At 42.9% G+C, this 27,320-nt stretch overlaps 1 protein-coding gene across 2 annotated transcripts in view; it reads right to left on the bottom strand.

Annotated features, from left to right (window-relative positions):
• The window catches only part of TMEM132B (transmembrane protein 132B), a 257,005-nt gene that overhangs the window by 125,146 nt on the left and 104,539 nt on the right, over positions 1 to 27,320 (bottom strand). For both annotated transcript variants that reach the window (XM_087754474.1, XM_087754475.1), the window contains one exon: positions 22,643 to 22,783. In XM_087754474.1, coding sequence (XP_087610600.1) covers positions 22,643 to 22,783 — 141 coding nt within the window. The remainder of the gene's footprint in view (positions 1 to 22,642; positions 22,784 to 27,320) is intronic.

Raw genomic sequence — 27,320 nt, 5'->3', positions numbered from 1 at the left:
ATGACTGATATTGATGACTGAATTTGTAAAGGGGTGGAGGACCAGGGAGGATGCTCCTCAGGTCTCTCAGGAGATCCCAAATATTTCACAGCCCTGAGCCTCCCATCTGTTCCTGAGAATGGGATGAAGCATCTAATTAAAAGGAGATTAACATAGAATCATAGAATGGTTTGGGTTGGAAGGGACCTTAAAGATCATCTAGTTTCAACCCCCCTGCCAGGGTCAGGGACACCCTCCACTAGACCAGGTGGCTCAGAGCCCCAGCCAACCTGGCCTTGAACGCTTCCAGGGAGGGGGCATCCACAGCTTCTCTGGGCAAACCGTTCCAGTGCCCCACCACCCGCAGAGCGAAGAACTTCTTCCTTCTATCTAATCTAAATCTACCCTCTTTCACTTTGAAGCCATTACCCTTTGTCCTATCACTATGCCCCCTTGTAAAAAGTCCCTCTCCAGCCTTCCTGTAGGTCCCCTTCAGGTACTGGAAGGCTGCTATAAGGTCTCCCCAGAGCCTTCTCTTCTCCAGGCTGAACAACTCCAGCTCTCTCAGCCTGTGCTCACAGGAGAGGTGCTCCAGCCCTCTGATCATCTTCGTGGTCCTCCTCTGGACTCACTCCAGCAGGTCCATGTCCTTCTTACATTGGGGCCTGAGAGCTGAATGCAGTACTCCAGGTGGGGTCTCATGAGAGTGAAGTAGAGGGGCAGAATCCCCTCCCTTAACCTGCTGGTCACGCTTCTTTTGATGCAGCCCAGAATACGGTTGGCTTTCTGAGCTACAAGTGCACATTACCAGGTCGTGTTGAGCTTCTCATCAACCAACACCCCCAAGTCCTTCTTTTCAGGGCTACTCTCAATCCATTCTCCATCCAGCCTGTATTTGTGCTTGGGATTGCCTCAGCCCACATTCAGGACCTTGCACTTGGCCTTGTTAAACTTCATGAAGTTCACATGGGCCCACCTCTCCAGCCTGTCAAGGTCACTCTGGATGGCATCCCTTCCCTCCAGTGTGTCTCTCCTCATTGGCTCCTCTATCACTCGGAGAAGGAAGTTATCATCAACACATTCCAGGAACCTCCCAGATAGATTATGCCCTGCTGTGTTGCCCCTCCAACAGATATCAGGGTGGCTGAAGTCCCCCTTGAGGACCAGGGCTCGTGAACGTGAGGCTGCTCCTGTCTGTCTATAGAGGGCCTCATCTGCTCAGTCTTTCTGGCTGGGTGGCCTGTGGCAGACACCCACTATAATGTCAACTGTCCCTGCCCTCCCTTTAATCCTGAGCTCTCGGTCGGCTCCCCATCCATCACCAGGCAGAGCTCCACGCACTCCAGCTGGTCATTGACATAGAGGGTGACACCCCCTGCGTTTCCTTCCTAAAGAGCCTGTATCCTTCCATTCCAACACTCCAGTCATAGGAGACATCCCACCACATCTCTGTGATGTCAGTAAGATCATAGCTGTGCAGGCGTGCACACATCTCTAACTCTTGTTTGTTCCCCATGCTACATTTGTTTGCATAGAGGCATTTAAGTTGGGCCCCCGATGAAGCTGACTTACTGGATGGAATTCCTTTGTGCTGCTCCTCAGGTGCTCTTCTGCTGACCTGCGATCCTTCTCCAGGCTCTGGGCATCTATTGCTGGCACTGGCATCAAACTGGTAGGAGTAGGATGGATTGAGGTACCCCTCCCCCAGCAACTTTAGTTTAAAGTTATCTGATGGAGCTCTTTGAACAAGTTAATACAATAGTAGAGAATGGTGAAAAGGAACATAATTTTCCACAAGTTTTCAATAACTTCCCATGTAATAGAGCAAAGGCCCTATCCTGTCCTTAGGGGATACAACGCTATAGTTCAGAGAAAAAATGAAAGAGAAGACAGGTTAAATCAAAACAAGATACAAATTTACTTTCAGCTCAGTATTCTGGACTACTTGGTGATACACAAGTAATGACACACTATCATGGCCCATTCAAATAAAGGACCCGACCCAGGCAGGACTTCAGTGTCCCAGCCTACGTAGCGCATGTTCCATCTCCAGAGCACGAGAATACCAGTGACCAGGCTGTACTGGACAAACTAACGGCTGCCAGAGAGGACTGAGAGGCTCTTCAGTCAAGTACCATGAGGTGACTAATGGTGGTGCAACTAAGGCTCATGAGGCAACACTGCAAGGAACAATGCAAGGAAATAAATAGCCCTTGACTACAGAGTGAAATGAATGATGTAAGTACCAGAAGACATAAACAGTAAGGGCCTAGTGGGATTTTCTGTCATACTGCTGCAAACTTCAACAAGAGTTAGGTACAAAGTATTTCTGAAAATCCTAAGGAAGTTTATCTGCATTTTTAGGCAGAGGAAGAGGGCATCTATTTCACAGGGTTCTCTTGATTATTCCTCTTTCTATGGCTATCAAAGACTCGAGGTTCAGTTGAAGCTTTGCTGCGGAACTGAAGTCAACACTTGTAACTAGTGCCTTAGTCTGCCTCAACTAAGGACGTGGTCCAAGCCAGAGTCAAATCCACGGGTATTGCTCTCTGCGTGTCTGAGGAACATGTACCATTCCCCCCAACACTTCTCTGGGTGTTCAACTCTCTCCAATTACTGTGTTCCCAAGTCCCTTGTGAGACAGGTAGATGTTAATACTCCCGTTTTATTACTAGAAACTGAGGCACAGAGAGTCTAAGCCACTTGGCTAGAGTCGCAGAGGGAGCATCTGGTTTAGCAGAGAGCCTAAGCCCAGCTCCCCAGCACCAGGCGAGCAGCCAAACTCCTGGAACAGCTTCTGTCAGGAACAATTCCCATATGGAAACAAGCCATGAACACAAGGACAGCCTGATTACAATTAAAAAGGAATCTTCCCAGACCCAAATAGGGTAGCAGCGCACAACGTATAGTTAACCCCTTACAGCAGGACCCTACGCTGAGCAGGCAGGGTCTTACCATCCAGAAGGGTTTTGGGAAGCGCCTGCTGCTGACTGCCACAGCATGGGCTGAGGGCACAGCGATAACCCAGGCCCTGGGTTCGCCGCTCGAGATGGTCACCCACAACTGCCAGGCAGCCCTTCTTCTCCGTGTCCCTCCTCCTGAAGCGCCTGCTGCAGCCACCACCCCAACCCCATCAGAGCGCGCTCTGTCCTGGTGCGGCTGAGCTAATCCTAGAGCCGCCTCTCCCCCCCGCTCCACTCACGCAGCCATTTTACTGCAAATACACTTGTTCACTCTAGTTAAATCCCCTCAGTACTTTCCTTTGGAAGGGAGGATTTCAAAATTTGATTTGTTTTAGTCACTAAGTACTCTCTGGTATTCCCAGCAGCTCCTTTAGCTGACAAGGTTTATCCTTGTCACCACTTTGTTGTGTTTTATGAATAGGGACCCAGCAAAACCCAAGACACCATTTAACATAGCGCACATTAGTCTTTTACCCTGCGCCGCTCGGCGCCTGGTATCGCTCTCTCTACCAGAGTGTTACACACAAAATGGTCCCTCTAGGCAATGTACTCAGTCAGGAAGGATATTAACTCCCCCCCAGCAGAGCGTGTGACTGAAATGCCGACGATCCTTGTAGTTTAAAGCATGACTGATAAAACATTTGTGCATATCAGAGAGATGCTGATCTGGTTCATACCATGGCGGCCTTGCACGAGGCGCCCCGGACGACACAGGGGAGTCTGGCAGCACCCACCTCAGTGCTGCGCAGGGTGGTGCGTCGGCCCAGCCACGCGTGAACACCTCCTCACACACCTCCTCCTGCTTTTTGGTGCTTCTTCCCACATCCCCGGGGCAAGAGCCGGGCACGGTGTGCCGGCCCCGGGAGGCACTCCCGCTGCCTGTTTCCGGAAGGTTCCGCCCCTTCCCCTCAGGCTGCACCTCGCCCTCCTCACCCCACCCCACTTCTGGTTAAAGCAGGTGACAAGCAGCTAAAGGTTTACTAAAATCTATTTCAGCTGTTTCTTCCTCGACTAAGGACACGACTGGGCAAGCTCAAGTGGCTACCAGGAGCCAAAAGGTATTTCACCAGCGTAAAGACAGGGTAAAAACCAAGTCCTGCCCAGTGTGAGTTCTCCCTAACCACAGAGCAAAGCCTGCGGATAACAAGATCAGCACTCACTGCGCTGAAAAAGATAACCTAAAAGGACAGTGCCACCCAGCAGAACATAAAAAGCTGATACCAGAGCATGATTACCCATTGCAGGCAAACAGAGGTGGTGAACAACAAAGATATAAAGAGAGAAAACTGGAGCCAGGGCAATGCAGAGCTGTGGATGCACAGATATTTGGAGCCTGTGTTTGCCTATCGTAATGCACACGCACCGATCTCCCACAGCAAATATGGAATAAAAACCTGTGTATCAGAGAATTACAAGAGAGTCGTTACACCCTTCTCTATCCTCATGCTTCCGCGTGAGAATATTTGCACCGGTGTGGTGCTGCACTTCAAGGCTGACAGAAGGATCGATGATAGTCCTCCTTTCCCAAAGTCCTTAAGAAAGTTTGTTGTCTTTGAAACCGTGTATTTTGTTAATTCTGTTACATTGAGCTCTCTGCTGAGCTTTTGTTCAAAGAGAAAGGCAGGGCGTCTGACAAACTCGACTAGTTTTGACCTTGCCATCCTCCGAGTGCCTCATCTTATACCCGAGAATCCAGACAAATCCACCCCTGCTGCTGTCTTGCACTGAGAAAATGGAACCGGACGAAAGCGTAACAGCTTGCTCGAGTTCCCACTGAAATTAGTGGGAGCTTTTTCTTTTCACTCACCTCCTTAGAAGCAAAACCCCTCCAAATAATTCCAGCCTCCCACCAGTCTGCTGCTCAAAACTCTTTCAGGCTGGAATTCATCAAAGCAATCCATAAAATTTAAGTGAATTTCATTTATGCTTAGGGTCAAGCGTACAGCCCTCTAAAGCCCCCAGAATCTTACTTTATTTTCAATAGAATTCATCTTCAAAGCATTTAATAAAGTGAAAGGAAGATCTTTCCAAGTACCTCTGCTTTGAAAAATTATTATGTATCATATTCATTAGCATCTGTCACATTACGCTGTGGGACACAGTTTACTATGAGTGACAGAATATGGTAAGTCAGTACATGCAGGTGTGTGACAAACAAAATCAGTGTAATCATGAGGCTCAGAAAATTGCTTTTAATGTTATGTTTATAGATATAATTCTGTTAAATTACCTGGGCAGGATATAGAAGGATTTTACTTTATACAACTGCCTGGAAATCCTAAAATTGCATGTATAAAGGTGGAACTTCACTCACATTTTACTATAAAGATGTAATGCAGAATGTAAAGATTTGTCAAATAGCAAAGCGACATTCCAAATACTGGTAATAAAATGACATCCAATTGTTTCAAGTCAATGGTGGGAAAAGGTTTTATACACAATTAAGTGAAGAGTTGAGCAGGTGACTGTATTCTCTTTCTGACAGGGACATGTAAGTATTACCCACATCAAAAATTTTACTCACCTAGACCCTTAAACTTTACTGGAAAGATTTTCAGGGTCGTTTGTGAGGAATTAGCTGGTTGACCTCTGTAAAAGCTACAGAAATCATCCCAAGCCCATTGCTAGAAGTCTGCAGTGCCTGTTCTGAGACTCAAGAAGTTGGTAACGGGATACAGAGCGTTTCATTGCTCGGTCACTAGTTCAAATCTCGCATAAACCAGCGATGGCCGGGAGTCATTACCACGGGAATGCAGTTTGGCTCCTGCTGTGAAAGGAGCTATGAATCTTCCCCTCCTCAGCAGGGAGTCTTACCCATATCATAAATGTCCTCACCGTGTTTAGTGCTATGTGGTTCCCTTACTGGCAGTCACAGGGACATTTCAGGTCTCTCTCCGGGTCAGAGGACAGGGGGCTGTTTTGTACCCGTTCTGTTCTGCCTGCAGGCCAGGGAAGACAGCCTTCTAGCCCATCATGGAGACAGTCTAGGACCTTTAGCAAACATTTTTAAGACATTGCATTTGTAACTAAAAATAAAATGCCATTTCATTTGGTGGCTGTGTAATAGTGATTTTATACAGTGCCATTAAAAGTAGAATTCAGATAGGAGGAACTGCTGACTGCTGCTAAAGTGCAGAATTTTTAAGTTCTTTGAGGCAAGAACATGTCAATCTTTTATATGTCTGCAAAACGCTATGAACATCTACGGCACTCTATAAATCATAAAGGGAATGATACAAGCAAACAGGAGTTATGGGATCTTATCTCTTTGGCAGATTTTGCCCTATGGATAAGGTAGCTTACAAAGCAATAATGAAATATTATCAGCAAAATAAAGTTTTAGTGGCTTTTTATTCTTAACAGCATTTTGCTAGCACCATGTCAATAGAAGCGGAGCTTCATCTGGGACCAGAAAGTTCTGATTTGCATACGTTATCATGCAAAATGAGATTTTATTCTACCCTTGCCTTCAGAAACACTGAGCCATGCATAAGATCAGATCACAAAATTAAAACAATTTATTGTACTGGAAGTCTCTTCTGTTAGTTTTGGCCAAGTTCCCAGTTCAAGCGATTAGTGAAACCACAGAAATACTAATTAGCAGTGCAGGGATCTTCAGAACTTACAGTGTTTGTGTTCATGGTGTATTAACAAAGTAGACTGACCATGCTCATCTTAAAATTACTGTCTGCGCCATCATTAATTCCCAAGACAGGAAATCAAATGACCACTTTCAGAAGACAGATCGCTTATGCCTGAAAACGTGGAAACCCTCCTTACCACGGCATGCAGTCCAACTGTTCCTAATGCGAGGGATCCACGAGCAGCCCTCCTCTGCATCACCAACATGCAAAAATCATGCATGAGATCCTGCACATTCATGAGCTCATTATAAGGATTCCTAAAGTTTTTAAGGGTTCTTTCTTTGATTTCTCATCTTTTGAGTCTCATGCAATTTTCAAGATTTTTCATCAGTCACAACAAGCCGAATATCACCTTTGTGTTAAATGTAAGTGGAATCCTTCTTCAAAATCACTTGACTCCAGGAGTCAGTGACTTAGAATGTAAATACTTGAAAAAAACATAATAAAAATTGCAAGCCTTGTCAATATGCATCACCATCACTACTTAATAAGACTCCTCTGTACATAAGAGTACCAGCATTGTCCTAGTATTTTATGGTAAATAGTAGAACTACAGCTGAAATTAACCTCATTCATGTAATGCGCAAAGAGCCTGTGTATCCCACAAATCATTCCTCTATAGCGTTTTGAAAACTTACAGAAGAGTTTAACCAGCTGCCCAAGGGCCAGGTGCAGATCAGGGAATAATTCAATCCTGACCGACCCCAGGGTCTGGGCTTTTGAACAGCCTTCGTTGTACAAGATACCATTTTGCACCTGGCCAGAAGTGAATGTAAGTGTTCATCCAGAGACCCAATTAAAGCTCTATTTAAAAGAAAATTAAGACTCAGGTACAGTATGTGCAAATGAGTAAACGTAAGCCGCCCTAGCCTTTTGGGGCACAATCTGTCTCTAGTGTTATACGCTCTCCAGCACCAAGCATATTATTTGCAAATATTAACAACCGAATAAAACTTTGAGCGGCGATAAATCAAAAATGATTAGCTATGAAGGGAAACAGGTCTGTCCTCATGTCATCAGATGAAGAGTTTTCTCCTGGCTTTTACCAAACATCAGCTGCTGGTATAAATTCAGGGGTTTCACTCCTGATCTCCCAGAATTAAGTGGTACCACATACATTAGGAAAGCCCTGTAACATGAAATCTTCAGCAAGAACACTTTCCGCTTGCAAAAACTGCTCAGGAAATGACAATCTAATTGGCAGCTCTATAGAAAATATCCAAAGAGCTAATTAAAAGGCTCCTCCTGGACCGGGCCCTAACCCTGCCATATCCCAACTGCAACACACACTTCATATTCCAGAAGGCATCTCCCACATAATGGTTTAGCAACCTACACTGTTGCCAGGAATAGAAAAGTACATCAGACTTAAGCAATTAAGTTTTTCTGTGCTACATAAGCTGGAGAAGAACCATACAAAGAAAATAGCAGCACAGAAAATGAACAGGATGGATTACAGGCATCGGCATTAACAGATAAAAGCATAGCTTCTTTCTTTCATTCAATAATATATTGGAAGGAATAAAGCTTGTGCTGACAAAGAAAAATGTAACAGGCGGGACTACAAGTAAACTTGCAGTTACCATTCATTTTGTCAGAGAGTTCAAAATTCAATTTAAGATTCACATTTTGTAGGACATTTCTACCTAGGTCACAGACTTATCCTACAATTTAGGGTCAAGATGAACCTTTAAATTGAATTTTATTTGGAACGGGAGGACAGATGGAGTTAAGGAACGTCAGGCATGCCAAAAAACATTTCAGTTTTGTATTTAAGCATGAGGTATTAGTGGAAAAAAGAGAATAAAGAATAAAATGGGGCTTTTGTGTGTTACTGTGCTTTGTTAAAAAAAAAATCCTTATGTATAGAATAAAAGGTACTAGAATCTAATCAACTGCTCACAGCAGGAATCCAGAAGTACCACTTACGGTGTGCAGCAGAGTGACATATAATCATGGCTGAAACAGAATTACAACTCACATCCCCACATCAGTTCTGTTGATCTCCGCTGGAGCTTGGGGGCGGAGGAAGAGGCGGAGGGAAGAAGTCCAGCAGACATCCCCTTATCAAAAAAGTAAAACTGAAGGACTAACCAATGCCAGCCCTAAAGCTTCATTAATTCACTGAATCACAAGAGGCAAAAGCACAAATTGTCCCACTGCAGGTGATCAACTTCTTGTTCCATTCAACTGGTTGAAAGAAACCCTGCTCCTACCCATCCAGTTCCCCAGCTCTTTATGATATTTATTGTTATTATATGTTTTTTAAAAAAGATCAGAGATTTTGTTCTGTAAAACACAAAGAAAGGAGCCCTACAGTGTTTTTAAACACTTGTGCAAAGAATAAAGGTACAAATGCCTGGGCATCTCTAAATCAACAAAAATCTGCTGGTATTTTCAGCTTCTAAGAACATATTTGACATTTTTTTCCCTCCGCCATAGTCTTTTCAGAACATGCATACGTTCACCTGGCTTGCGGCAACAATCTATGTAAAACATGAGTAATTGGAAGAGTTGAGCTAATTGTGCATTGGCAAACAGGAATGGAGCTGCAGCCCTGAGCTTGCCCTGTTCCGCTCTGCTGCTACCCCTGCACAATGGAAGGGCCGCTCCCGCAGCCGTGCAAGACTGACCACATCTGCTCCGTCACGTGCCGTGGTCTGAACCACCTTCATCCAGCTGGAGTGAATATCCTGCGAAACCTGGGAAGTGCAGGGAGAAAAGCGCTGTTGGTTGCAACCACCAAGAGTAAAAGTATTTTTTTATATTGTATCTATGACAGCCTTCTTCGCCGAGGCCAAGGACTGATATTACCCCGATGACAGCATCATTTCACAAAGCTTTGAACACAGTCGATAGAAATACTTTTGTGGGATGGAGAATATACTGTGATGAGGGCTTGAACTTCTCCTTCCCCGTCTCCTTGTAATGAACGAGAAAAATAGATGTTCTAGGGTGTGTAGTGAGGAACAGAGCACTTGTATCTGGCTAAATCAGATGCTGGACTGGGACAGTCAGGTCCTATTTCATGCACGTAAATAAGCAGCAAGTTTTCAATGTTACTGAACTCCAAACAACTCTGTCAAATATCTAGATTACTGGCCACATTGCAGAGGAGCTGAGCACCCCATTTAAAAAAACTAAATAAAGGCATACAAAACAGAGCAGACAGCTGCTCTTTGGCTTTCTGAAGTTCAGCTGAGGCTCTGTAATGAGCTCTCCCAAAGCCTGGCCCTGAACCAAGAATGAGTCTACTGAGACGTCCTGAAGATAGCTCCTACACATGCACTCAGTGCCTAACACAGATGCCAGAGATGAAAAAGACTTTTTGGAATACTGTAGTATCGATTAATAAACAGTTTATAAACAACAGTAATAGGATGACAACTGGTAATCAAATGAAAAAGTTCAGTATATGTCAAAAGTGAAAAGAAGAATAAGGATGGAAACAATTTTCCTTAAAAAACTCTTTTTAAGAGATACATTCTTTTCACTTCAGGTAAAAATCTTGTCTTTCTGAAAACTGCAGGATTACAAGACCCAGCTCCCCAACAGCCCGGGGTGCAGGCACTCACCTGTAGTGTGGGAAAACCAGCCTCACCCCCATGAACTACCCCAGTCACTATTTTTCCATTGTCACACCTGCACTAAGTTTATATAGAAGCAACAGGAAAACCCAATTAATGCATTTTCAGCAACTCAAGGTAGGTTAATAAGGACAACACTCAGCAAAACAGAGTCAGTATTTGCCAAGGGCTATCACTCAGCTAAGCCATGTCTTGAACCAAGGGAAAAGCTGTTGTATCCTAGATAACAGCCCCAGCTGAGGAATCCCACACATTATCAACTCCTTAATGGTATTAAAACAGAAGCAAAAAGTTTCCAGGAAACAAAGGCTTACATTAACCTCACTCCATGTAATATTTCTCTAATTTAGATGTATCCACGTGAGCTAGCCCAGTAGCCTCCCTGTATGTTCTGCGCAGAGAAAAGGCACTTTTATTGCACAATTACTGGCGGGCTGGTTTAGGCACCTCCCTTGAAATGAATCCTACCTGGAAGCACTGAACCTGAACACCGGCAGGTCAGACCCAGGCATCTCCCACTGCAGGCACCCAAATGCCTTTTCCAGCATAGACACGTGATTCCCACTCAAAACAGCTGAGTATATACTGTGGCAAATCCACTTCCATGCCAGTATGCTGCTACTGTACAGAATTAGTATCTGCCACAAGAAAAGCGGTGAAATACAGAGAAGACAAAAATACCCCGTCTCTCATGCTACACCCTTTTTGGAAGGCTCTTGAAAGAAGTTATTTTCTCCTTCAATGTGTTGGTCAGCAGGGAGCCACAAGGTGTTGTTCACTGAATAAATAACAGTTTTCATTATTAAGGCATTCACAGTCAACACGTTCCATACTCATCATTACCATTTTTCTTTTTTTCAAAAATTATTATCTACTTTTCCTTTATTGCAAGGCTTGGGAGTGACAGATGATCCATCAGCTTATCTGCTGATTTTTAATGACAGCATTTTGCATTCATTATTCCCTACTTAAATCGCTCTTTTTAAAAGAGGAGTAACTTATTTCTTCCTGTTGTCGCTAGAGAAATTAAATGGTACACCATTAAGAGGAGTGCTTGTCTAGCAAAAAGATACACCAGTCACAGATTTAGAAAACCAGCATGGATAAAAATTGTCGAAGAGGGAGAAAGAAAATAGGAATCCGTATCTCCAAATACCTCCACTATCCACTCACTGCTGAGGTCAATAACTTCTAGAGTTAAATCTCTGCACTGAAAACTCCTAAGAGAAAAGACCAAATAATTCTTTTTGGTTGTGCAATGCTGAGTACTCCCTTGGCTAAAGAGATAAAATGTGTTAAGCAAGTGGGCGATGCAAGGTAGGGACCTGCTTAGCTGACGGGAACAGGGTCGTTTGCTTGGGGGAGCCTGGCAGGCTCAGCCCCATCCTGGCAGTTGCAGGAGCGCTGTGAAATACGGTATCAGAGAGAGTGCAACACTGTCGGTCCTGCGATTGCAGACCAGCCTAACACAGCCTTAGCAAACCTCAGGGAGGACCTGTGTTTGCCTGTCCTCAGCTCAGGGCTGCTCACTGGCTAGGCCCAGGCTAAGAACAAAAAATGCAGCACCTAGATGACAGATGCAGAAGAGCACACCCCAACAACAAAGCTCGTCATCAGACCTCTAAGTGCCAAGCTTTTGAGCACAGTGAGTCCAAGAACTTCTGAAGAATCAAACCTGTTCATTAATTATACCAATAAAAAAAAGGAATTTTTGCGAGATCAAGCTATTGGCAGTTGGTTTTAAGGAAAGCTTTTTTGCTAAAGGTTTAGCGATTTGCCTTAATGACTGCAATATATCACAGCAAACCCCTTAACAAGTATCCTGGGAAAATCCGCATAAACCGAATTGTATAGAAAGAACAAACACAGCTAGCTTTCAAGTACCTGTGTGCGAGTTCCCAAAGGTAATATGTCCAAAGTTTATAATAAACTGGAGGCCTACATTTTCAGCCAGGTGACAAGGGGGACATAACTCTTCTCCTATTACAGATCAAGTGAGATGAGCTGGTAGACAGTCCTGATGCAAGCTGTTCCCTGCAACAGGGGAGCTACCGCGGCCAAATGTGCTGCCCAGTATTTTGCCTCTTGCCACAGAGCTCTCCTAATTACCTGTGCTCCCTGGAAGGACTGTTTTATCTCCAGCCTTTCTGTACTGCCACAAGCTGCCCTCCGGAGCGATATAACCTCTATACGGTTATCCTTCGGACACCCTGGAGGACCAGGGATCTTGCAGAAGTGCCCAAATCTCAGTTTACAGATTCATCGCCCTAACGAACGTCCAAAGGCTCTTAGCTTAACTCCAACTTAATGTTTTTCTCAAGGAAACAGTTTAAAAGAGAAACAAAAATCATGTGCTGACACTGACAGAAGCATCAGCCAATTTTTAAAAGAGTTGGTAACTTTTAAAGTTATAAACATAGGTGATGAATATCAATGGTAAAATGAGTGAAAAATTCTAACTAAAGCAAAAAATAATTTATGCAAAGTTAATGCTGGGATGTTTTATAATGTATTTGGCACAGAGGATTCAAATCAATCAAAGTAACAAACTTAATATTTGCCTGTCTAGCAACAGCACCTCCTAACAATAAAATGAGTTTAAATTTTGGCTAAATGCCTAATAAATGAGTTGTTAACTTTTGTACTTTAATGCACTGGCTGTTAAGTAAGCAAGTCAACACATCTCGAATGGAATTCAAATAGTGCAGTAGGCTCCGCTACAAGTCAAACTCAAATTGGTAAAAGTGGGAATTAAACATACCTCAAATACCAGCTCCCTGATTTCACATTCATTCAATAATCTTTTCCAGTCCTATTATATCAAAGAACAATCCAATTATGGTACTTAAATCTCTGTGTACAGTTGCCAAAAATAAATTCCTTAGCAACACTTCCAATATACTCAGAAAGGTTTCTGCACTACGAAAGATTTCAGTTTCTGATTTCCACAATATTTTCAGGTGTGAGACACTAATGCTTCTCATTATATATAACATGGCTTACTGTCAAGACCTACATTTTCCACATATTGCTGTCTCTAATTGCTGACTCTGAGTACCTCCTTTATCATTATACCTGGCATCAACAGAGCCAAGGTAGGTACTTAAAACCAAGTACGTACTTAAGTGGCACCCTACATAAAAGGTGTTCTTCTGAATCTAGACTCAAGTTTGCCAAAAGAATAGGTTTTTAAACTGGGACTATATGAGTAAGTACAATATTTACGGAAGAATCAGGGAATGCTTCTGTGGCATAATGGTTTCAATCATGTCTTCTCCCTCCCTCTGTAATCTCCATAAGGCTCACTGAAACTCTCCCATCAGTAAGGTGATGTTAGATATCTAAAGGTGCTGCACAGATACCTAAATATGTGCCGACCCTGCATTTATAAGATGAACTGTGACTAAGAATTATTTCCTGGATATTCAGTTCAGCGTACACCTAAGAAAAGGCTTCTTAAAGTCTAAGTCATCAAGGGAGCAAAAAAAGGTAACTGAATTATAGAAACAAAACTCAAAAATCCAACACACACTCGCTTTTGTTCCTTGAGTCAGAACATCTGTTAGGAAAGTGATGAGTTCAGCAGCCACGCTTACTTGGGCTTTACCACTCGGTCTTAAGTTATCAATTAAGCATGGCTGGAATGTGCATATATATATATATATATATGTAAAGCTTTAGAAATCTTCCAGAATTGTACAGATTTTTGTCATGGACCTTCTGTGGTAACTCACGTGCAATCACCCACATGACCATTAAAACATACTGCATAGGAAATAACAGGCGGTAAACCGGCAGAGACTCAGAGGGGCCCGTTGACTCTTGAATATGTCATCACTCCCTTTGGCATCTAATATGGAAAAAGCATGCAAGCACCAATGGATGAATAAGTATTTGAACAGTCATTCACTCATCAGCATGCATTTGAAATTTGCTTCCAGCCTCCTTGCTATAGTCTTGCAGTCCTAATTATGCAGACTACCCTACCCTGAAATTAAACTTTCCCAACTGTTACATCAATATTAAGTTTCACATCTAGGAATGATATACCCAAAATGAAGCTAATTAGGTCAAATTAAAAAACAAGACTCATTTCAGAATGATTGGGCTCATCTTTCAAAAGAAATGTCACTCAGAATAGGCTTTGGATCAGGTTCTGTGGACCACACTTGTGAAGAGTTTATTTAAGCCACTTCTTCGCATGTTCACTGCTGCATCAAGAGGAGACCAAAGGAGATCAGGGAGTTCCACTGATTTTTTTTTTTTTTCCCCCTCTCTTTAACCCGACATTATATACAAAAGCAAAGTCAGGTATTAAGAAATAGTTTCCATTTTCCTTACAGCACCTAAACTGCCAAAACAGAAAAAGGAGATCAAAATTGGAAGGGCTTAAATTATAAGCCAAAAATCTGCCTGCCAAACCACTTCTAGAAGTAGGAACCAGACTTCTGGAAGAAAGTCTTCAGCCACAAACACAGATGACAAACTGCTTCATCGATCAAGCAAGTTGACCAAGGAATCAGAATTCGTGTTTTTGAGCCAAAGATCAAAACTGGGCACGAACATGACCAGGTGGTCAAACTTGTATGTTCCTTTTCTCATGATAAATGTGCTATTTGTCATTATTTTCATCCCATTGCTACCAAAAAGGTAGAAGCAAGAAGGGACTTGCTGCTTCTTAGCACACGTCCTTCTACACCCGAGGAATTTTCTCTTTTCCTCAGTCTGAGTCTTTCAATGCCTCAGGCCCTTGCTCACCAAGATATGCTACACATCGCCCAAGTTTGAAGCTTCTCATGTAACATCATACTGACCCTGTACAAAGACAGTTTGTAATCAGAGGCTATTCTACCTAGCAGGGTAGGTAGAAATATTTTTTGAGGCATAACCAAACCTTCTAAGCAAGATGCAACTTTTGGAAGATAAAAAAGTATTTTTCCCATTCACCGTATGCCAGTTAAACAAACGCTGTCAGAAGGAATTTGCTGCATATTTCCCTGGATTTGCACAAAGCTTCCTACTAGTCTGGCAAGTTAAGAGATCTTTATCAAATGTTAATTTTCTAAGTCATTTTCATGCCTCTGTATTGTATCATCTTACTCTACTGAATACAGGTGAATACTATTGAGTTCTTCCAACAAGACGTTCCTCATTTTCCAAATTTTCAAAACAACAGCATATTTACTTTGTCAGGGTCCCCTGCTGCACTGCGCAACAGGTTTTTCCAACTACCAAAGGTATATTTGTTCAAAAAGATATCCTTGGGTCATAATAAAGATACCAGCACAGCAAGGATGGAATAAGAAGAGTCACTAAGTCATTACCTTCTTGGACTGGTGAACGGGGGCCAGGAAGCAATTATCTGGACTACCAGTCAGTAATCCCTCTGACCCATCTCTACTGGAAGCTTTACCAGAGCGGCAGTGAGCCTAACTAAGAAAGAGGAAGAAATAGCCATCCGAAAGAGCTGGCTGGCCAGGAGAGCATTCATGTGGTTACCAGGCTATTAGGCTCCCAACAGGAGATGGACAGACAATTTCACTGTTCTTGGCTGGGGGGGGGGGGAGGATTCCCTCCAGAAATGATACTTTCCTATTTGATCCTAGAACCACAGTTTTCTACAATAAGTTGTTCTTCCCACCACTGTTAATTTGTCTATTATTTTTTTATGTCCCCTCTAAGCCATCGTGAGGTGTCAGTGCTTTTATCTTACAGAAACATTTTCAAGCAGGCTTGGGTTCTTTTATACAAAAAAGCATGCGTGTAAAGAATAAAGGTTGTTAAAATTCTTATTATTAAGGTTTTCTTTGTGACTCTATTGAGTCATTTATGTTTGAAAATGTGTGTGGATGCTTCTCACTGGAACACTCTTTACACAAAGCAGAACAGACTCCATCACTCATAACAGAGGTCACAACCTTAAAACTGGTACATTAAAGATAAAATCCTCTTCATCAATAGCTCAAGAGACAGTGCTGTCTTGGGGTCTGGCCAAAGGCCAGAGAATGAACTCCTGCAGGACCTATAGGCCACGCGCACTCGACATTCAAAGCACATTTCTTTGCCCATTTCTTACCTCTGACCTAAGGAAAGCAGCGAGTGCGTAAGAACAGGAGGGAAACACCCAAGCCGGTACACTGCACCACATAGTCTATGACTTCTCCCCACACCTTAAGCTCCTCTATTTTTTAATTCAAAATCTTCCTTTTCAAAGTAGCTGAAGTATGGCTTCATGGAAGTATGGCTTTCAGAGTGGAAAGGAGGCCCTAAGGAAGTCCGACTACTTCACCGCCATCAGACCAGCCTGGCGGGGGTAACAGCCATCAGCTTTCCCTTCCCCATCTCCCCGGCTTTTTTTCCTCAGCTTTTCTCTATTCTTTCCTGTCTGCTTTACACATCTCCTTGTGTTCTTTGCTCCCTCTGCTCCTCTTACTCATTCTCTTTAGTACTATGTGAACTTAATGGCATCCAGCCCACTGCCTTTGCATGGGCCTAAAATAAGACAGAGCAAGGCTGGCTGGGTGTACCAGTTACTGCTCTTCTGTGTAAAGCAACACATGCAACTGATCTTCTGTCAGCCAACTGTTGTTGCTGATGGCACTTCACATGCTCAGTGTCCTGGGGCCAAGCAAGTTTTTTGGCAATAAACACACTGGTAAGTGTTTCACTGCATGTCCTGGTGCCTTCTCCAGTGTGGTTAACAGCACGCTGCTGTGCGCTACAGCAGGCTGCAGCCACCCATCTTTATAGGCTTATTTATCTTACAGAAGCAACCAAACTCCCCGTTCTGGCTTCAGCACACCCTGTGCTGTACCGACCAAGAGCACAGACACTCCAGACACAAGCAAGCCGCATCCTCGGGAAGGCCGAGTCACTGCAATCAATCAGCTCATCAAACAACCAGGACCGCAGCAGGCTCCATTTTGGAGACAGTGGGAATCTCTGCACCACACTGCCATTTTTTGATGGCACGTGAACTTGGAGGCAACACAAGACCCAAGTGTGTCATTCTGGAGCAGAGTGGTGGGGAATTCGGTGCAGAAACACCTCCAAAGAGCTGTGAGAGAGAGCTCAGACCTGGCAGAGCCCGTGCTGAGTACAGCCGGGAAGCCTCACAGCACCCAGGGGCCTCCCAGGTGCAGTGTTTGCTTACTGCCCTCGGTCAGGTGGGGACCGGAATATGTACTGGGAAAAATGGTACTTCCCACCATAAAGAGATAAGAGCCTCAAAGCTGTCTGTCAAAATAAGGAGGGAGAGGAGAGAACCTCAGCTGTTATTTTTGAGACATATCCACAGCTTTAAAAACAAAACCAAATGATACAACATCTTTGCTCAGTTGATCATCAGCTTCAAGAACACATATTTACTTTAAATAAATGTATGCACATATCTTAACTGGCAACCAACTTTACATCTTCCTTTTGAGTGATATTTCTGGTTCAAAGGGTATTCCCAAGCACAGGAAAAGAAGTGAATTATTTTAAAATAGGAGGATTTATTTGCATACCTATAAATACATGAAATAATTGCTTTTCCCATTTAAAGATATATAGATAAACACACTACACTAAAGATATATAGATACACTAAAATTATAATTTTATAAAGTCATTTAAATTATTTTAATTCTGTGAACACCCCTTAAAATGGTAAAGAAATGGAATGATCATTACAGAATCTTCGAGTTTAAAGACAGGTGATGTCAAACGCCAGACAGCTGAGCTGGTCTGCAGCAATTAAAAAAATATAAATTTCCAGGCAACAGAATAAATACTTCTGAGGACACTTGAAAAAGAAATCTTTCTGAAGATTTCACCCTCCCTACTTCTGCATTCTGAGCCTCCCTCATGCAACTTTAATTTATGCAGTGATGGATATCCTGAGAGATGGAAGCTGTATTATAGACATGGAGATAAAATAATCCCGAAGTGAGAAGAACCAGTTTCGTCTCAATAACACTACATTCAGCGCTGCAGGTAAAATCAATTTCATTAACTTTGCTAGTTAGCATAAATATTAACTTTGCCAGTTAGCATAAATATAACCTTTCTGATTAAAGTACTAGTTTGTCAGAGAATCAGACTCTCCTCACCTGGGTAATAATCCAATACAATTTAATGACAGTTTTCCTGAGTAAGGAAAATGACCTGTTCATATACTGCCTTTCAAAGGAGAGTTGCAACTCTCTGGCATAAGTTTTTGTGCTTGTGCCGTCTCGACTCTCCTGAACCAAAGGCCAAGTCACGTCAAGTTTTTGTTCTTCATCCTTCCAGCAGGGAGACACCGAGCACCATGAAATATATCATATTGTGGGGCCTTTCAAATGAGATCATGGAAACTCAGCTCCGGCTCACCAATGATCTGAAATAACCTACTCTTATAAAATGCTAAATCACTCTGGCAAAGCTCCTGAAATCCCATTCCTCTGGGTATCAGTGCTGAGTGATGAGGTACCATAGCTTGCCAAAGACGGACCATGCTCTCAGGGCATCTTTTCAAGCCCTCCTGCCCTAGTCCTACTGCAGCCTAATTCGTGGTGTGTTCCTGAGATGCTTCCAGAGAACTCTGAGGTGCAAAGGACAGAAGAATTGCAAGGCTCAATCCATCTTTTGGCAAATACAGTGGAAGAAGCCTGCATGGTCTTTACAAAAACAGAATCAGTTTTCTGGAAACCATGAAGGATTGGTGTATGGCAGACTCCCAAATTTTGGCCTTGTATTTCAAAAGCATTTTTTGCAATAATTCAACGTATAGCCCTACACCACAAGGTAAGATCCCAGCCCTTCACAAACACAGCCATTCTGCATGGGAGGTCGAAAGCACTCAATTTTTATCTAAGCCCACCAGCCCTGACATCCTCTGCTCCTTGCAAGACGCACTCTGCGCTCAATGCAAGAAATCCATAAAGATCCTTTCCTATGGAACAGAAGTGCTGGGTCCCAGCTGCAGGCATGATGCAAGAGTATTTGTGATTGAAGTAGAAACTGTGTCTTTTTGAAACAAAACACATCGCTGCTTCAACTAACCCTAACAAAATGAGATTCACAGGGTTCTGCCCCAAGGAGAGAATACCAGGGAGAATAAATGCAGATGGCAACAATCAATCTCTTTGCTCAATGAGCTACCAAAAAAGTCCTTTGAGGTGGCAGCAATAAGGGCAAAGCAAGGCTCCACACAGATCAGAATAGATGTGTGCATATATACTTGTGTCTGTATATTTAAAATAAATCTCTTCTTTTTATGCTCTTTGTTCAACTACATTATCAAAAAGAGGTTTTAAATGCAAGCTTACGGGACTACTAAAGAGGTGAATTTATGAATGTATTCCTAACAAAACACACTCCGGAAAGCTTTAATCTATGAATTATGACAACCTTGGACAAAATGGATTTTTAATAGAATATAATGTAAACTGCCTGAAACATTGTGATAAGGAATTTTTTTTTAAGTAATGCACAGAAAAGGCATGATGCACTCTGCATGAAAGGAGGAAAGGTCTTAATTTAAAGCATTTTAATGAACACTCAATTTGCATAGGGAAATGTGAGAAATGGAGATGAAAAACTCATGATAACGATAACACTGCAGAGGGGAGAAGGAGAAAGATTAGAAAAGTAAGCAAATTTGAAAAGGCTCCAGCCGATAACGCTGGCTAAAAGGAATGCAGACTGGATTACGAACATGTCACAGTCCAAAGCCACTGTTCTCCTTGCAGGCAGCGTCTGTCGGTGGCTCTTATCAGAGTTGCACACTGGGGAAGAAAGAGCAACCGAAGTGCAGAGCGGTGGAGAACAGACCTCTCTCTGAGCTAAGGGCAACGAGGATAGTCAGCGATTTCGGCGAATGCAGCCGCGACTTGCTGGAGCTTCTCACTTTGACCGAGCCTCCCGGAGCTGGGCCAGCCCGGCCGGCTTGCAGGGCTGCCGGGGCTTTCCGCCCCCTCACACAGCTCAAGGCGGGTTGCAAAACCACAGCAAGCTCGGCCATCTCTTCCCCAGAGAAAACTGTCTGGGCTCAGAGGCTCAGTCCTGGCTTACCCACTTCTCTACTACCAGCATAACGTCGGGCAAGTCAGCAGAACTGAAATTACTTCCAAGAGAGAAAAAACTGTCTCCCCCGAGGGAGATACAATTCTGTTTACTAATAGCTTCTGCTCTGCAATGAAAGAGATTGATCCTGCGCTCTCACTCATACATAAACTGCCTTTAATGAAGCTCCTGGAATTACTAAAAGGAGGAACAGACGAATCAGGTCTAGTGACAGTTTTGCCACATTGACCTTAACAGAAGCAAGTTTAGCTCTCTGCTCCTTTAAATGAAACAGCAGAACCCCCACATAAACACTTAACATTCTTCAAAAGAAACAAGAGGGCCACCATTATGACCAAAAGGCAAATTAAAGTAAAGATCAAAGTTAAATATTTACTCTAAGCACTACAATATTTGCAAATCTGGAAACGATCTTTCAGCAGTTTCTATTTGCATACTTTAATTAATCCAAAAATATTAAACTAATTCACAAAGGAAAGGGTCAAAGTATTAATTAACTTGAGATTCATTGCTTTTGTGCAATTTAACAGTTCAACACATAGCAAAAATCAGTTTTAATAAAAACTAAGTTACTGTGACAGGTATAATTTCATGGATTAGTGAAACCACGTACAAGGCAGTAAGTTTCAGTGTTCATCCTATTTTTTTTCTAACTTTAAAAATAGTTGTTTCATTTCAATAGCGATTCCTCTTTAACCCCAAGTGATCTTAAGTTTGCCTTTAACCTCAGCATTTCACTTTCAAATTGATGGCTTTCCACCTTGCTCTGACCAGAACAGAGGTTACAGCTGTTTTAGCAAAAAAAAAAACCGATTGCAACATTCAGCAGAAAGCAGATACTGCATGACCACCCAGATCAGCCGCCTGAGCTAATTCAGGCCGAGGTTTCGCTGCTGGAGCCATCATGTGTCATCGCACAGCTCCAGAACAAGCGCGAAGCGTCCCCCTGAGCCAGCGTCCCTGCCCGCTGAGCTCTGCCCCACCAAAGGGACTCGCTGGCTGCCTCAACAGCTTTTGGAGGAACTGGGAAATCTTGCCGAAAGACAAAGGATTTGGAGACAAAGCATACAGCGCCAAATCTGGAGCTCTGCTTTATCAATAGAGTAGCCCATGAAACCCCAGCAAAATAATGATGGCAGGTGGCTTGAATTTCCTACATCACAGCCTCAGGCTTGCAACTTTGACAAATGTACTTGGGAAACAAAAGGGGACCTCCCCCCCACCCCCCCTTTTTTTAAATGGGGAGGAAGTGCAGGAAACAGCTAATGAACTGAAAGGTTTGCCTGGCATTTCATGCCAGAAAGCTCTGTAGCACTTGACTTAACCAGAGACACCGAGCGGGGAATCACCTCCCCTCACTTCACCCGTTTACAATGCAAATGTCTGCGTCCCACTCAGTCGCCTCCACTCTGCATCTTTACCGGAGAGAAACGGGCACTTTTCCCTTGCTATTCATCAGGCCTGCTTTACACATCCAAGAGGACTCTCACCTTAACAGTGCCTATTTATCCCTGTTGCTGAAAAGCAAACCCATGGATAAATAGCTTTCACCTCAACACTTGTATGGCAGGTACCCAGAGCTAGATGGGAGTCATTTGTTCCTCACGTACAGCTTCAGAAACTAAACAGAGTAGAAACACTCTTTGCACTCCAAACCTCTGGCAAGAATATTCCTAGGTCTGAACAATTACTAACAACCCTTTTTCTCCCTTACCGGAGCTTTCAGAAAAAGATGGATGCAAAAGACTCCTCAAATAAAAATTTTGACATAAAGTTTTGTGATTTCCTAATTATGATACAATTTCAAGCTCAATTTATGCACAGTGTACTTTAAGTGTAGAGTAACTGCATGATAATGGAGAGAAATTGCTTGTATTATAAAATACATAATTCTGACTAACACTGTAAATTTCTCATTACCTTTGATATAGCTTGTGCGAGCATTACCATAACAAACGTACACAGCGTTCATGAGACCATTCATAGTCACTCATAGGTGTTCTGCAGCAACAATGAATAACACTTAATAACTATTACTTTCATAGCTTTTCAAATAAAGAAGAAAGCACTGTCCTATATTGCTCTCAATTATTCTTCATGTTTCTCTGTTTTAATCCATTTCTTTCTGTTGGCTCTTTGGCAACAGGAATTCTCCTGCTGCCCTGAAGGTGCATGAAAGACAAATGTGAGCCAGGACTAGTTGGCTGCCTCCAGTTTAATTAGATCATCTACTTCCGAAGCTCAGAAGTGAAACAAAAGGAAAAAAGCTCTCATCAGATCACATATAGCTTTTCCAAGGAAGCTGAGGAGCAAAAAAATACTGCTATTAGAAGAGCAATACAACTCATTAAAGAAGCTATTGTATGTTTCTCACAGCACTTTAGCAAGGGTTAATGCACAAAAGCGCTTGGTGGCTTACCGGTTCTCTGCGTTTGGGTCGTTGTGCACACATGTGATCGTGGCGGTGGTCCTCGCACTGTCCGTCTCCTCTTGAACCCCCCACTGGTCTGCATCACTGACTCTGATGTCCATGATCTTCACACCTGGGGCTGTCCTAATTCTGTTGGGGAACAACAGGGATTGCTTTAGTTACAGATCTCCTGCAAATAAATCCGGAGAGGTAAACAAGGAAGATGAAAGAGGAAATATTCCCTCTTCCATTAGTAATAGACTGATGCATTGCAACTGTAAGTCACTCTGCTTTAAAAATATAAAACAGGTCCAATCATTTTAAAGAGATGAAGTATGAGTTTCATTATGTGCAAAGCCAGTTAATTTTCAGCTTGAACAATGTGGAGAGAATAAGAATGCTTTCTGCTTCAATGGCACCAGTTTGATACAAATGAAACAGATGTGACTAAGCATAAGTTGATTTAATTTGTTGTGTCTGTCCTGCAGTTTAAGGTGGAGAATCAGAGCACTGTGATATAAAATACATCCTCCTGCTTGCAAACCTTTGGGAGCAAGGTGCTTTTTAATATTAGAGCGATCTGCATAGAAAAAAGGTGTTTCACTGCTCAAAGACCATAATGCAGGAAAGACAGAGGAGGAATACGTTATCCTAGATCTGGGACTGATGGATGAAAATAATTATGCAATTGTACTGGGATCTATCAGACTGGGCACATCAAACTCCTGCTGCTGAAAATATTATGATGCTGACATGGAAAACCTTGATTTCCTAAGCATGGCTAGAGTCTGAAAGCAGTTCGGTAGTTGGTAAATGTCACCATTTTTTGGCTTAAAAAAAATTTGTGTAAAGAAAAAAAAAGTTCGTGCTCCAGCGGGGCTCAGTGTTAGGAACAGATTGCCAAGGAATAGGAAACAAACTGCTTTTAATAGCAGGGACTTCATTTGTGCAGCCTGACTCCTGAAACAAGCCTGGGATTTCGACAGGAGTGCTGCAAATATGCCTGGAGAACAATTAGGCAGAAAGCAACTGCTGCAGCGCCACGTTTGCCACTACTGTGACTTAATTAATTAAAAGCAAAGCCAAGAGGGACCTCTTAGTTGTATGGCGGAAGGGAACAGCACTGCTGAGACTCAAAGCGTTACTTAACAGTGAATTGTGATGGATTTGCCCCGATGCCTCGTGGCCAGTTGGCGCTCATGTTACACTATGAAGAATTTCCTCTAAGTTCTAGCTGAGTTCATGGGTTTGGATCAAAGTAACTTCAAGACTCAATGGGTGGTCTTTTCCTCTCAGAAGGAATTAATTCATCCTGCTTTTATGATATCCTTATTTTTGCCTTACAGGCTTTACTGACTTGATGGGCCAAATTCATGCCTGGCATAACCAATCTGATGAAAAATGTTGCCTGTAAGGAGAGAATTTTACTTGATATTTTTCTAATTGTCTCCTTCATGTTTCTCCACAGACACTCATATCTCTAAACAACATGCCTCAAAGCTTATGTGCCCCTTTCCTATCATCTCCTCTTCTTTTTTCAGGGGAACATTCATTTATTCTGTAATAATTACACTGGACCAAATCATTCCTGCAAGACACTTACATGGCTTCATTTCAGACTGACTTGTAATTTACATGAGATAGAGAATTAGGCCTTCAGCAACTGATTCAATAATTTTTTTCATTAGACTTAGTCAACCACTCTTGAAAAAAAAAATCATTATGGCCTGACCAAAAAAAAACCAAACACCACCAAACCACCACTTTTAAAATTTTCTCTCTCCCAGCCAAAATTATATTTTTTAACAAATTTGCCTCCCCACCACCCCCTCAATTTCTCAAGAATTTTTCTTGACAACATGTCTGGAAACCTCTAACCTGACTTTCCAGCCAAGTCAAAGCCCTGGTTAATTAAAGGTTAATTGAAGGGCAGGAGATGCTGGGGGGGGAAGGGGGCCAGGACAGCTGGATTTCGCCTATGATTTCAGGATTCATCAGCCTTTTTCCATCTGTCAGAAGCTTGTTATGTCCTCCTACACAGCTTTTGCGCTACAGATATCTTCTCTGCAGCATTTACTTTCTTCTACTCTGATCCGAATCTAGCACGGCGGTTTACCCCAACGAGGATGAAAAGCAACATGGCACAATTCCCTGCCACGCGAAGCAGGCTTTAACCACGCAGGACCCCTGTGCAGCTCCCTTCTTCATGGCAGCTGAAGCTGCTGCTCCTCTTTACCTCCATCAGTGGTCCCCACACAGCGTAGGATGCAAGAACCTCAAATATCCACATCTCTCTGCACGCCTGGCTATTCCAACCTCTCCAGACACGCTGCACCCGAAAACACTGGCATCCCTCTTGGACCAACCCTTCAGCCTTGTCTACCCCTCTCAGCCAGAGAGCTTTGCTGTTTCTCCTCTCGTGTCTGAATACGGCTACGAGATGCTTTTTGCCTGTCTGGACAGGAGATGAGACTCTCCCGATGCCTGTCCTATAGGATCACCACTTGGCTTCTCCTTCAGGGCACTATCCCTTATCAGGAGGCCTTCTGGTTTTTGGCAATGCTGTCTTGTTGACTGTGCCTACAGCTTTCGCTTGCTGCATAGCTACAGTCTTGCTGGGTTAGCATCAAGTGAACATCACATACTCTGCTCCCCAGCTACATTTTTCCAAAAAAGTCTCAGAACGCTGCATTTTAGGAAAATTTCCAGTTTAATTCCCTGCAATGCATCTGCTCTGGTGGGCTGAGACAAGATGTCATTTTGCATTTTTGGATATCAGCAGAGCCAGGAAGGTTGAAAGAAGGAAGAAACGGAATTCAGCTTCTCACTTAGGAAAAGGCAAGAAATTCAAATTAAACCAGCCTACATATGGGAGGTTTGAGCCCACTATTCTTCAGATAAGTGATTCATATCTTTAAATCTGCCCCCAAACTCCACAGGCACAAAAATTATTGTAAGTGTTGGGGACTGAGGCTTTGCAAAAGAATAAGAAATTCCTACCAGAGCTGACATTAACTGGAGAAATGATGGTGAACGGCTAGTGTGTGAGTCCAGCTCTGTGCCAGGCTTCAATTATAAGCTTGGGTGGATCATTTAGTTTTCTTATACCTCCCTTCCCCACATATAAAATACTGGGAAATGCTGCTCTTCCAACTCCAAAGGAGCTGTAAGGATAAACAGAATTGCTTGAGAAAAATCTGATGTCCTTTAAATTTACCAGCTGACAAAAATTCTGCCATCTCTGGGCTTGAAAACGAGCTACTGAAGTACTTCACAGAAGCATGACCCAAGAAGTAAGTGTTACCACTAAGATGGCTTAATTCCTTTTTTATAAAGATAATTGTGAAATGAAAAAAAAAAAAAAACACAAAAAAGGAAAAAAGGAACAAAACATGAGAGCCAATTGGAAACTTGGCAAAACTGACATTTCATTCCCATGAAATACTTGCTTTCTGAAAGGCAGAATTTTCAGATAGAACACTGTCCTGTTAAAAAAGCACTTCCCCACCTTTAAAACATTACAACTTATGTGGCATTTTGATAATGCAATTAGCAGAGATGTAAATGAGACAGAGGAATACTGAATGAGCTCACTAGAAGTTAGCCTGCACCAGGGCCCCCACGTTACAGCCTGTAACCACAGCCTGTATCACAAGTGAGGCGATCGCTATTTATTCATGAAGCTGTCTTCTTTAGGGGTGGAGGAGGTCCAACAGGAACGTGACATCCTCAAGCACTGCCTTTCGTGACACTTATGCCCATAAGATCTTAAGAGGAGGTAGCTGGGGGCAAGGGGGGAAAGTGTCAAAGCTATTCAGAACAGGGAATCAATGAAACAGCTGCTTCACGAGTGAATTTAGCCCTCTTCTCCAGCTATAAATGCAGAATAGAGGAAGCTGCTTTCAATTTAGACTGCAGAATGCATTTGGTATCCCTGGCAGTGTTTTTTTCCCTGAACAGTGTGTCCTCCATTTACTGTGGAATAAAAAGATGGAAACATGATAGACTGAATGGAGCGGGCAAGCAGAGGCATCCCCAGCCTGCCAACTTGGAATGACCAGAAACTTTTAAAATGCAATCCCAGCCTTAAATGTATGCGACCCCATGAATTCGGCTGCTCTAAACTCCTTCTCTCGGTTATTACAACAGAAGGAAAGGAGAAGGCACAGGTAATCATCAGGGCTGGACAGTAACTTAAGGGCTGCAAGAGGGATTTAAACGGCCGAGCGCTTAGCGGAAGTGGTGCAGGGACTTCCACTGCCTCCCAGTCAATTAACTGCAAAATCTGAAAGGTAAATGCTGGCTTGCAACGCACCCCCAGCAGCACTCCCGGCAGCAGTGATTGGGAAGTAAAATCTTGGCAAAAGGAACTTTAAAATAGAAACAGAAGGAAAAGATATTTAGGAAATAAAACAGTAATGTGTGCACAGCAGATGGAAAATGCTCAAAATGATGAGAAAAAAAGACTTTTTCAGAGCTATTTTAGAAATCCTCTTATCTCCCCCCCACCCCATTATGGGGGAAAACATGATCTGAGCTAAATTCACTCTCAATGACGTACTAATAATAACAGTTATGATAATAAATTTCATTTCTAATTTTCAACCATTTCTGTATTCAGCCCTTCAACATGCATTTTTAGCCCAATTAAAAATAAAATCATTATCCTTCCCCTACAGGAAATCCA

This window comes from Nipponia nippon, unplaced genomic scaffold (genome assembly GCF_047370975.1).
Source record: "Nipponia nippon isolate SJK-2023a ecotype South Korea unplaced genomic scaffold, ASM4737097v1 scaffold_18, whole genome shotgun sequence".
Lineage (NCBI taxonomy): Eukaryota > Metazoa > Chordata > Aves > Pelecaniformes > Threskiornithidae > Nipponia > Nipponia nippon.
Note: the sequence above shows the minus strand (reverse complement) of the source record. Positions and strands in the feature narration are given on the sequence as shown.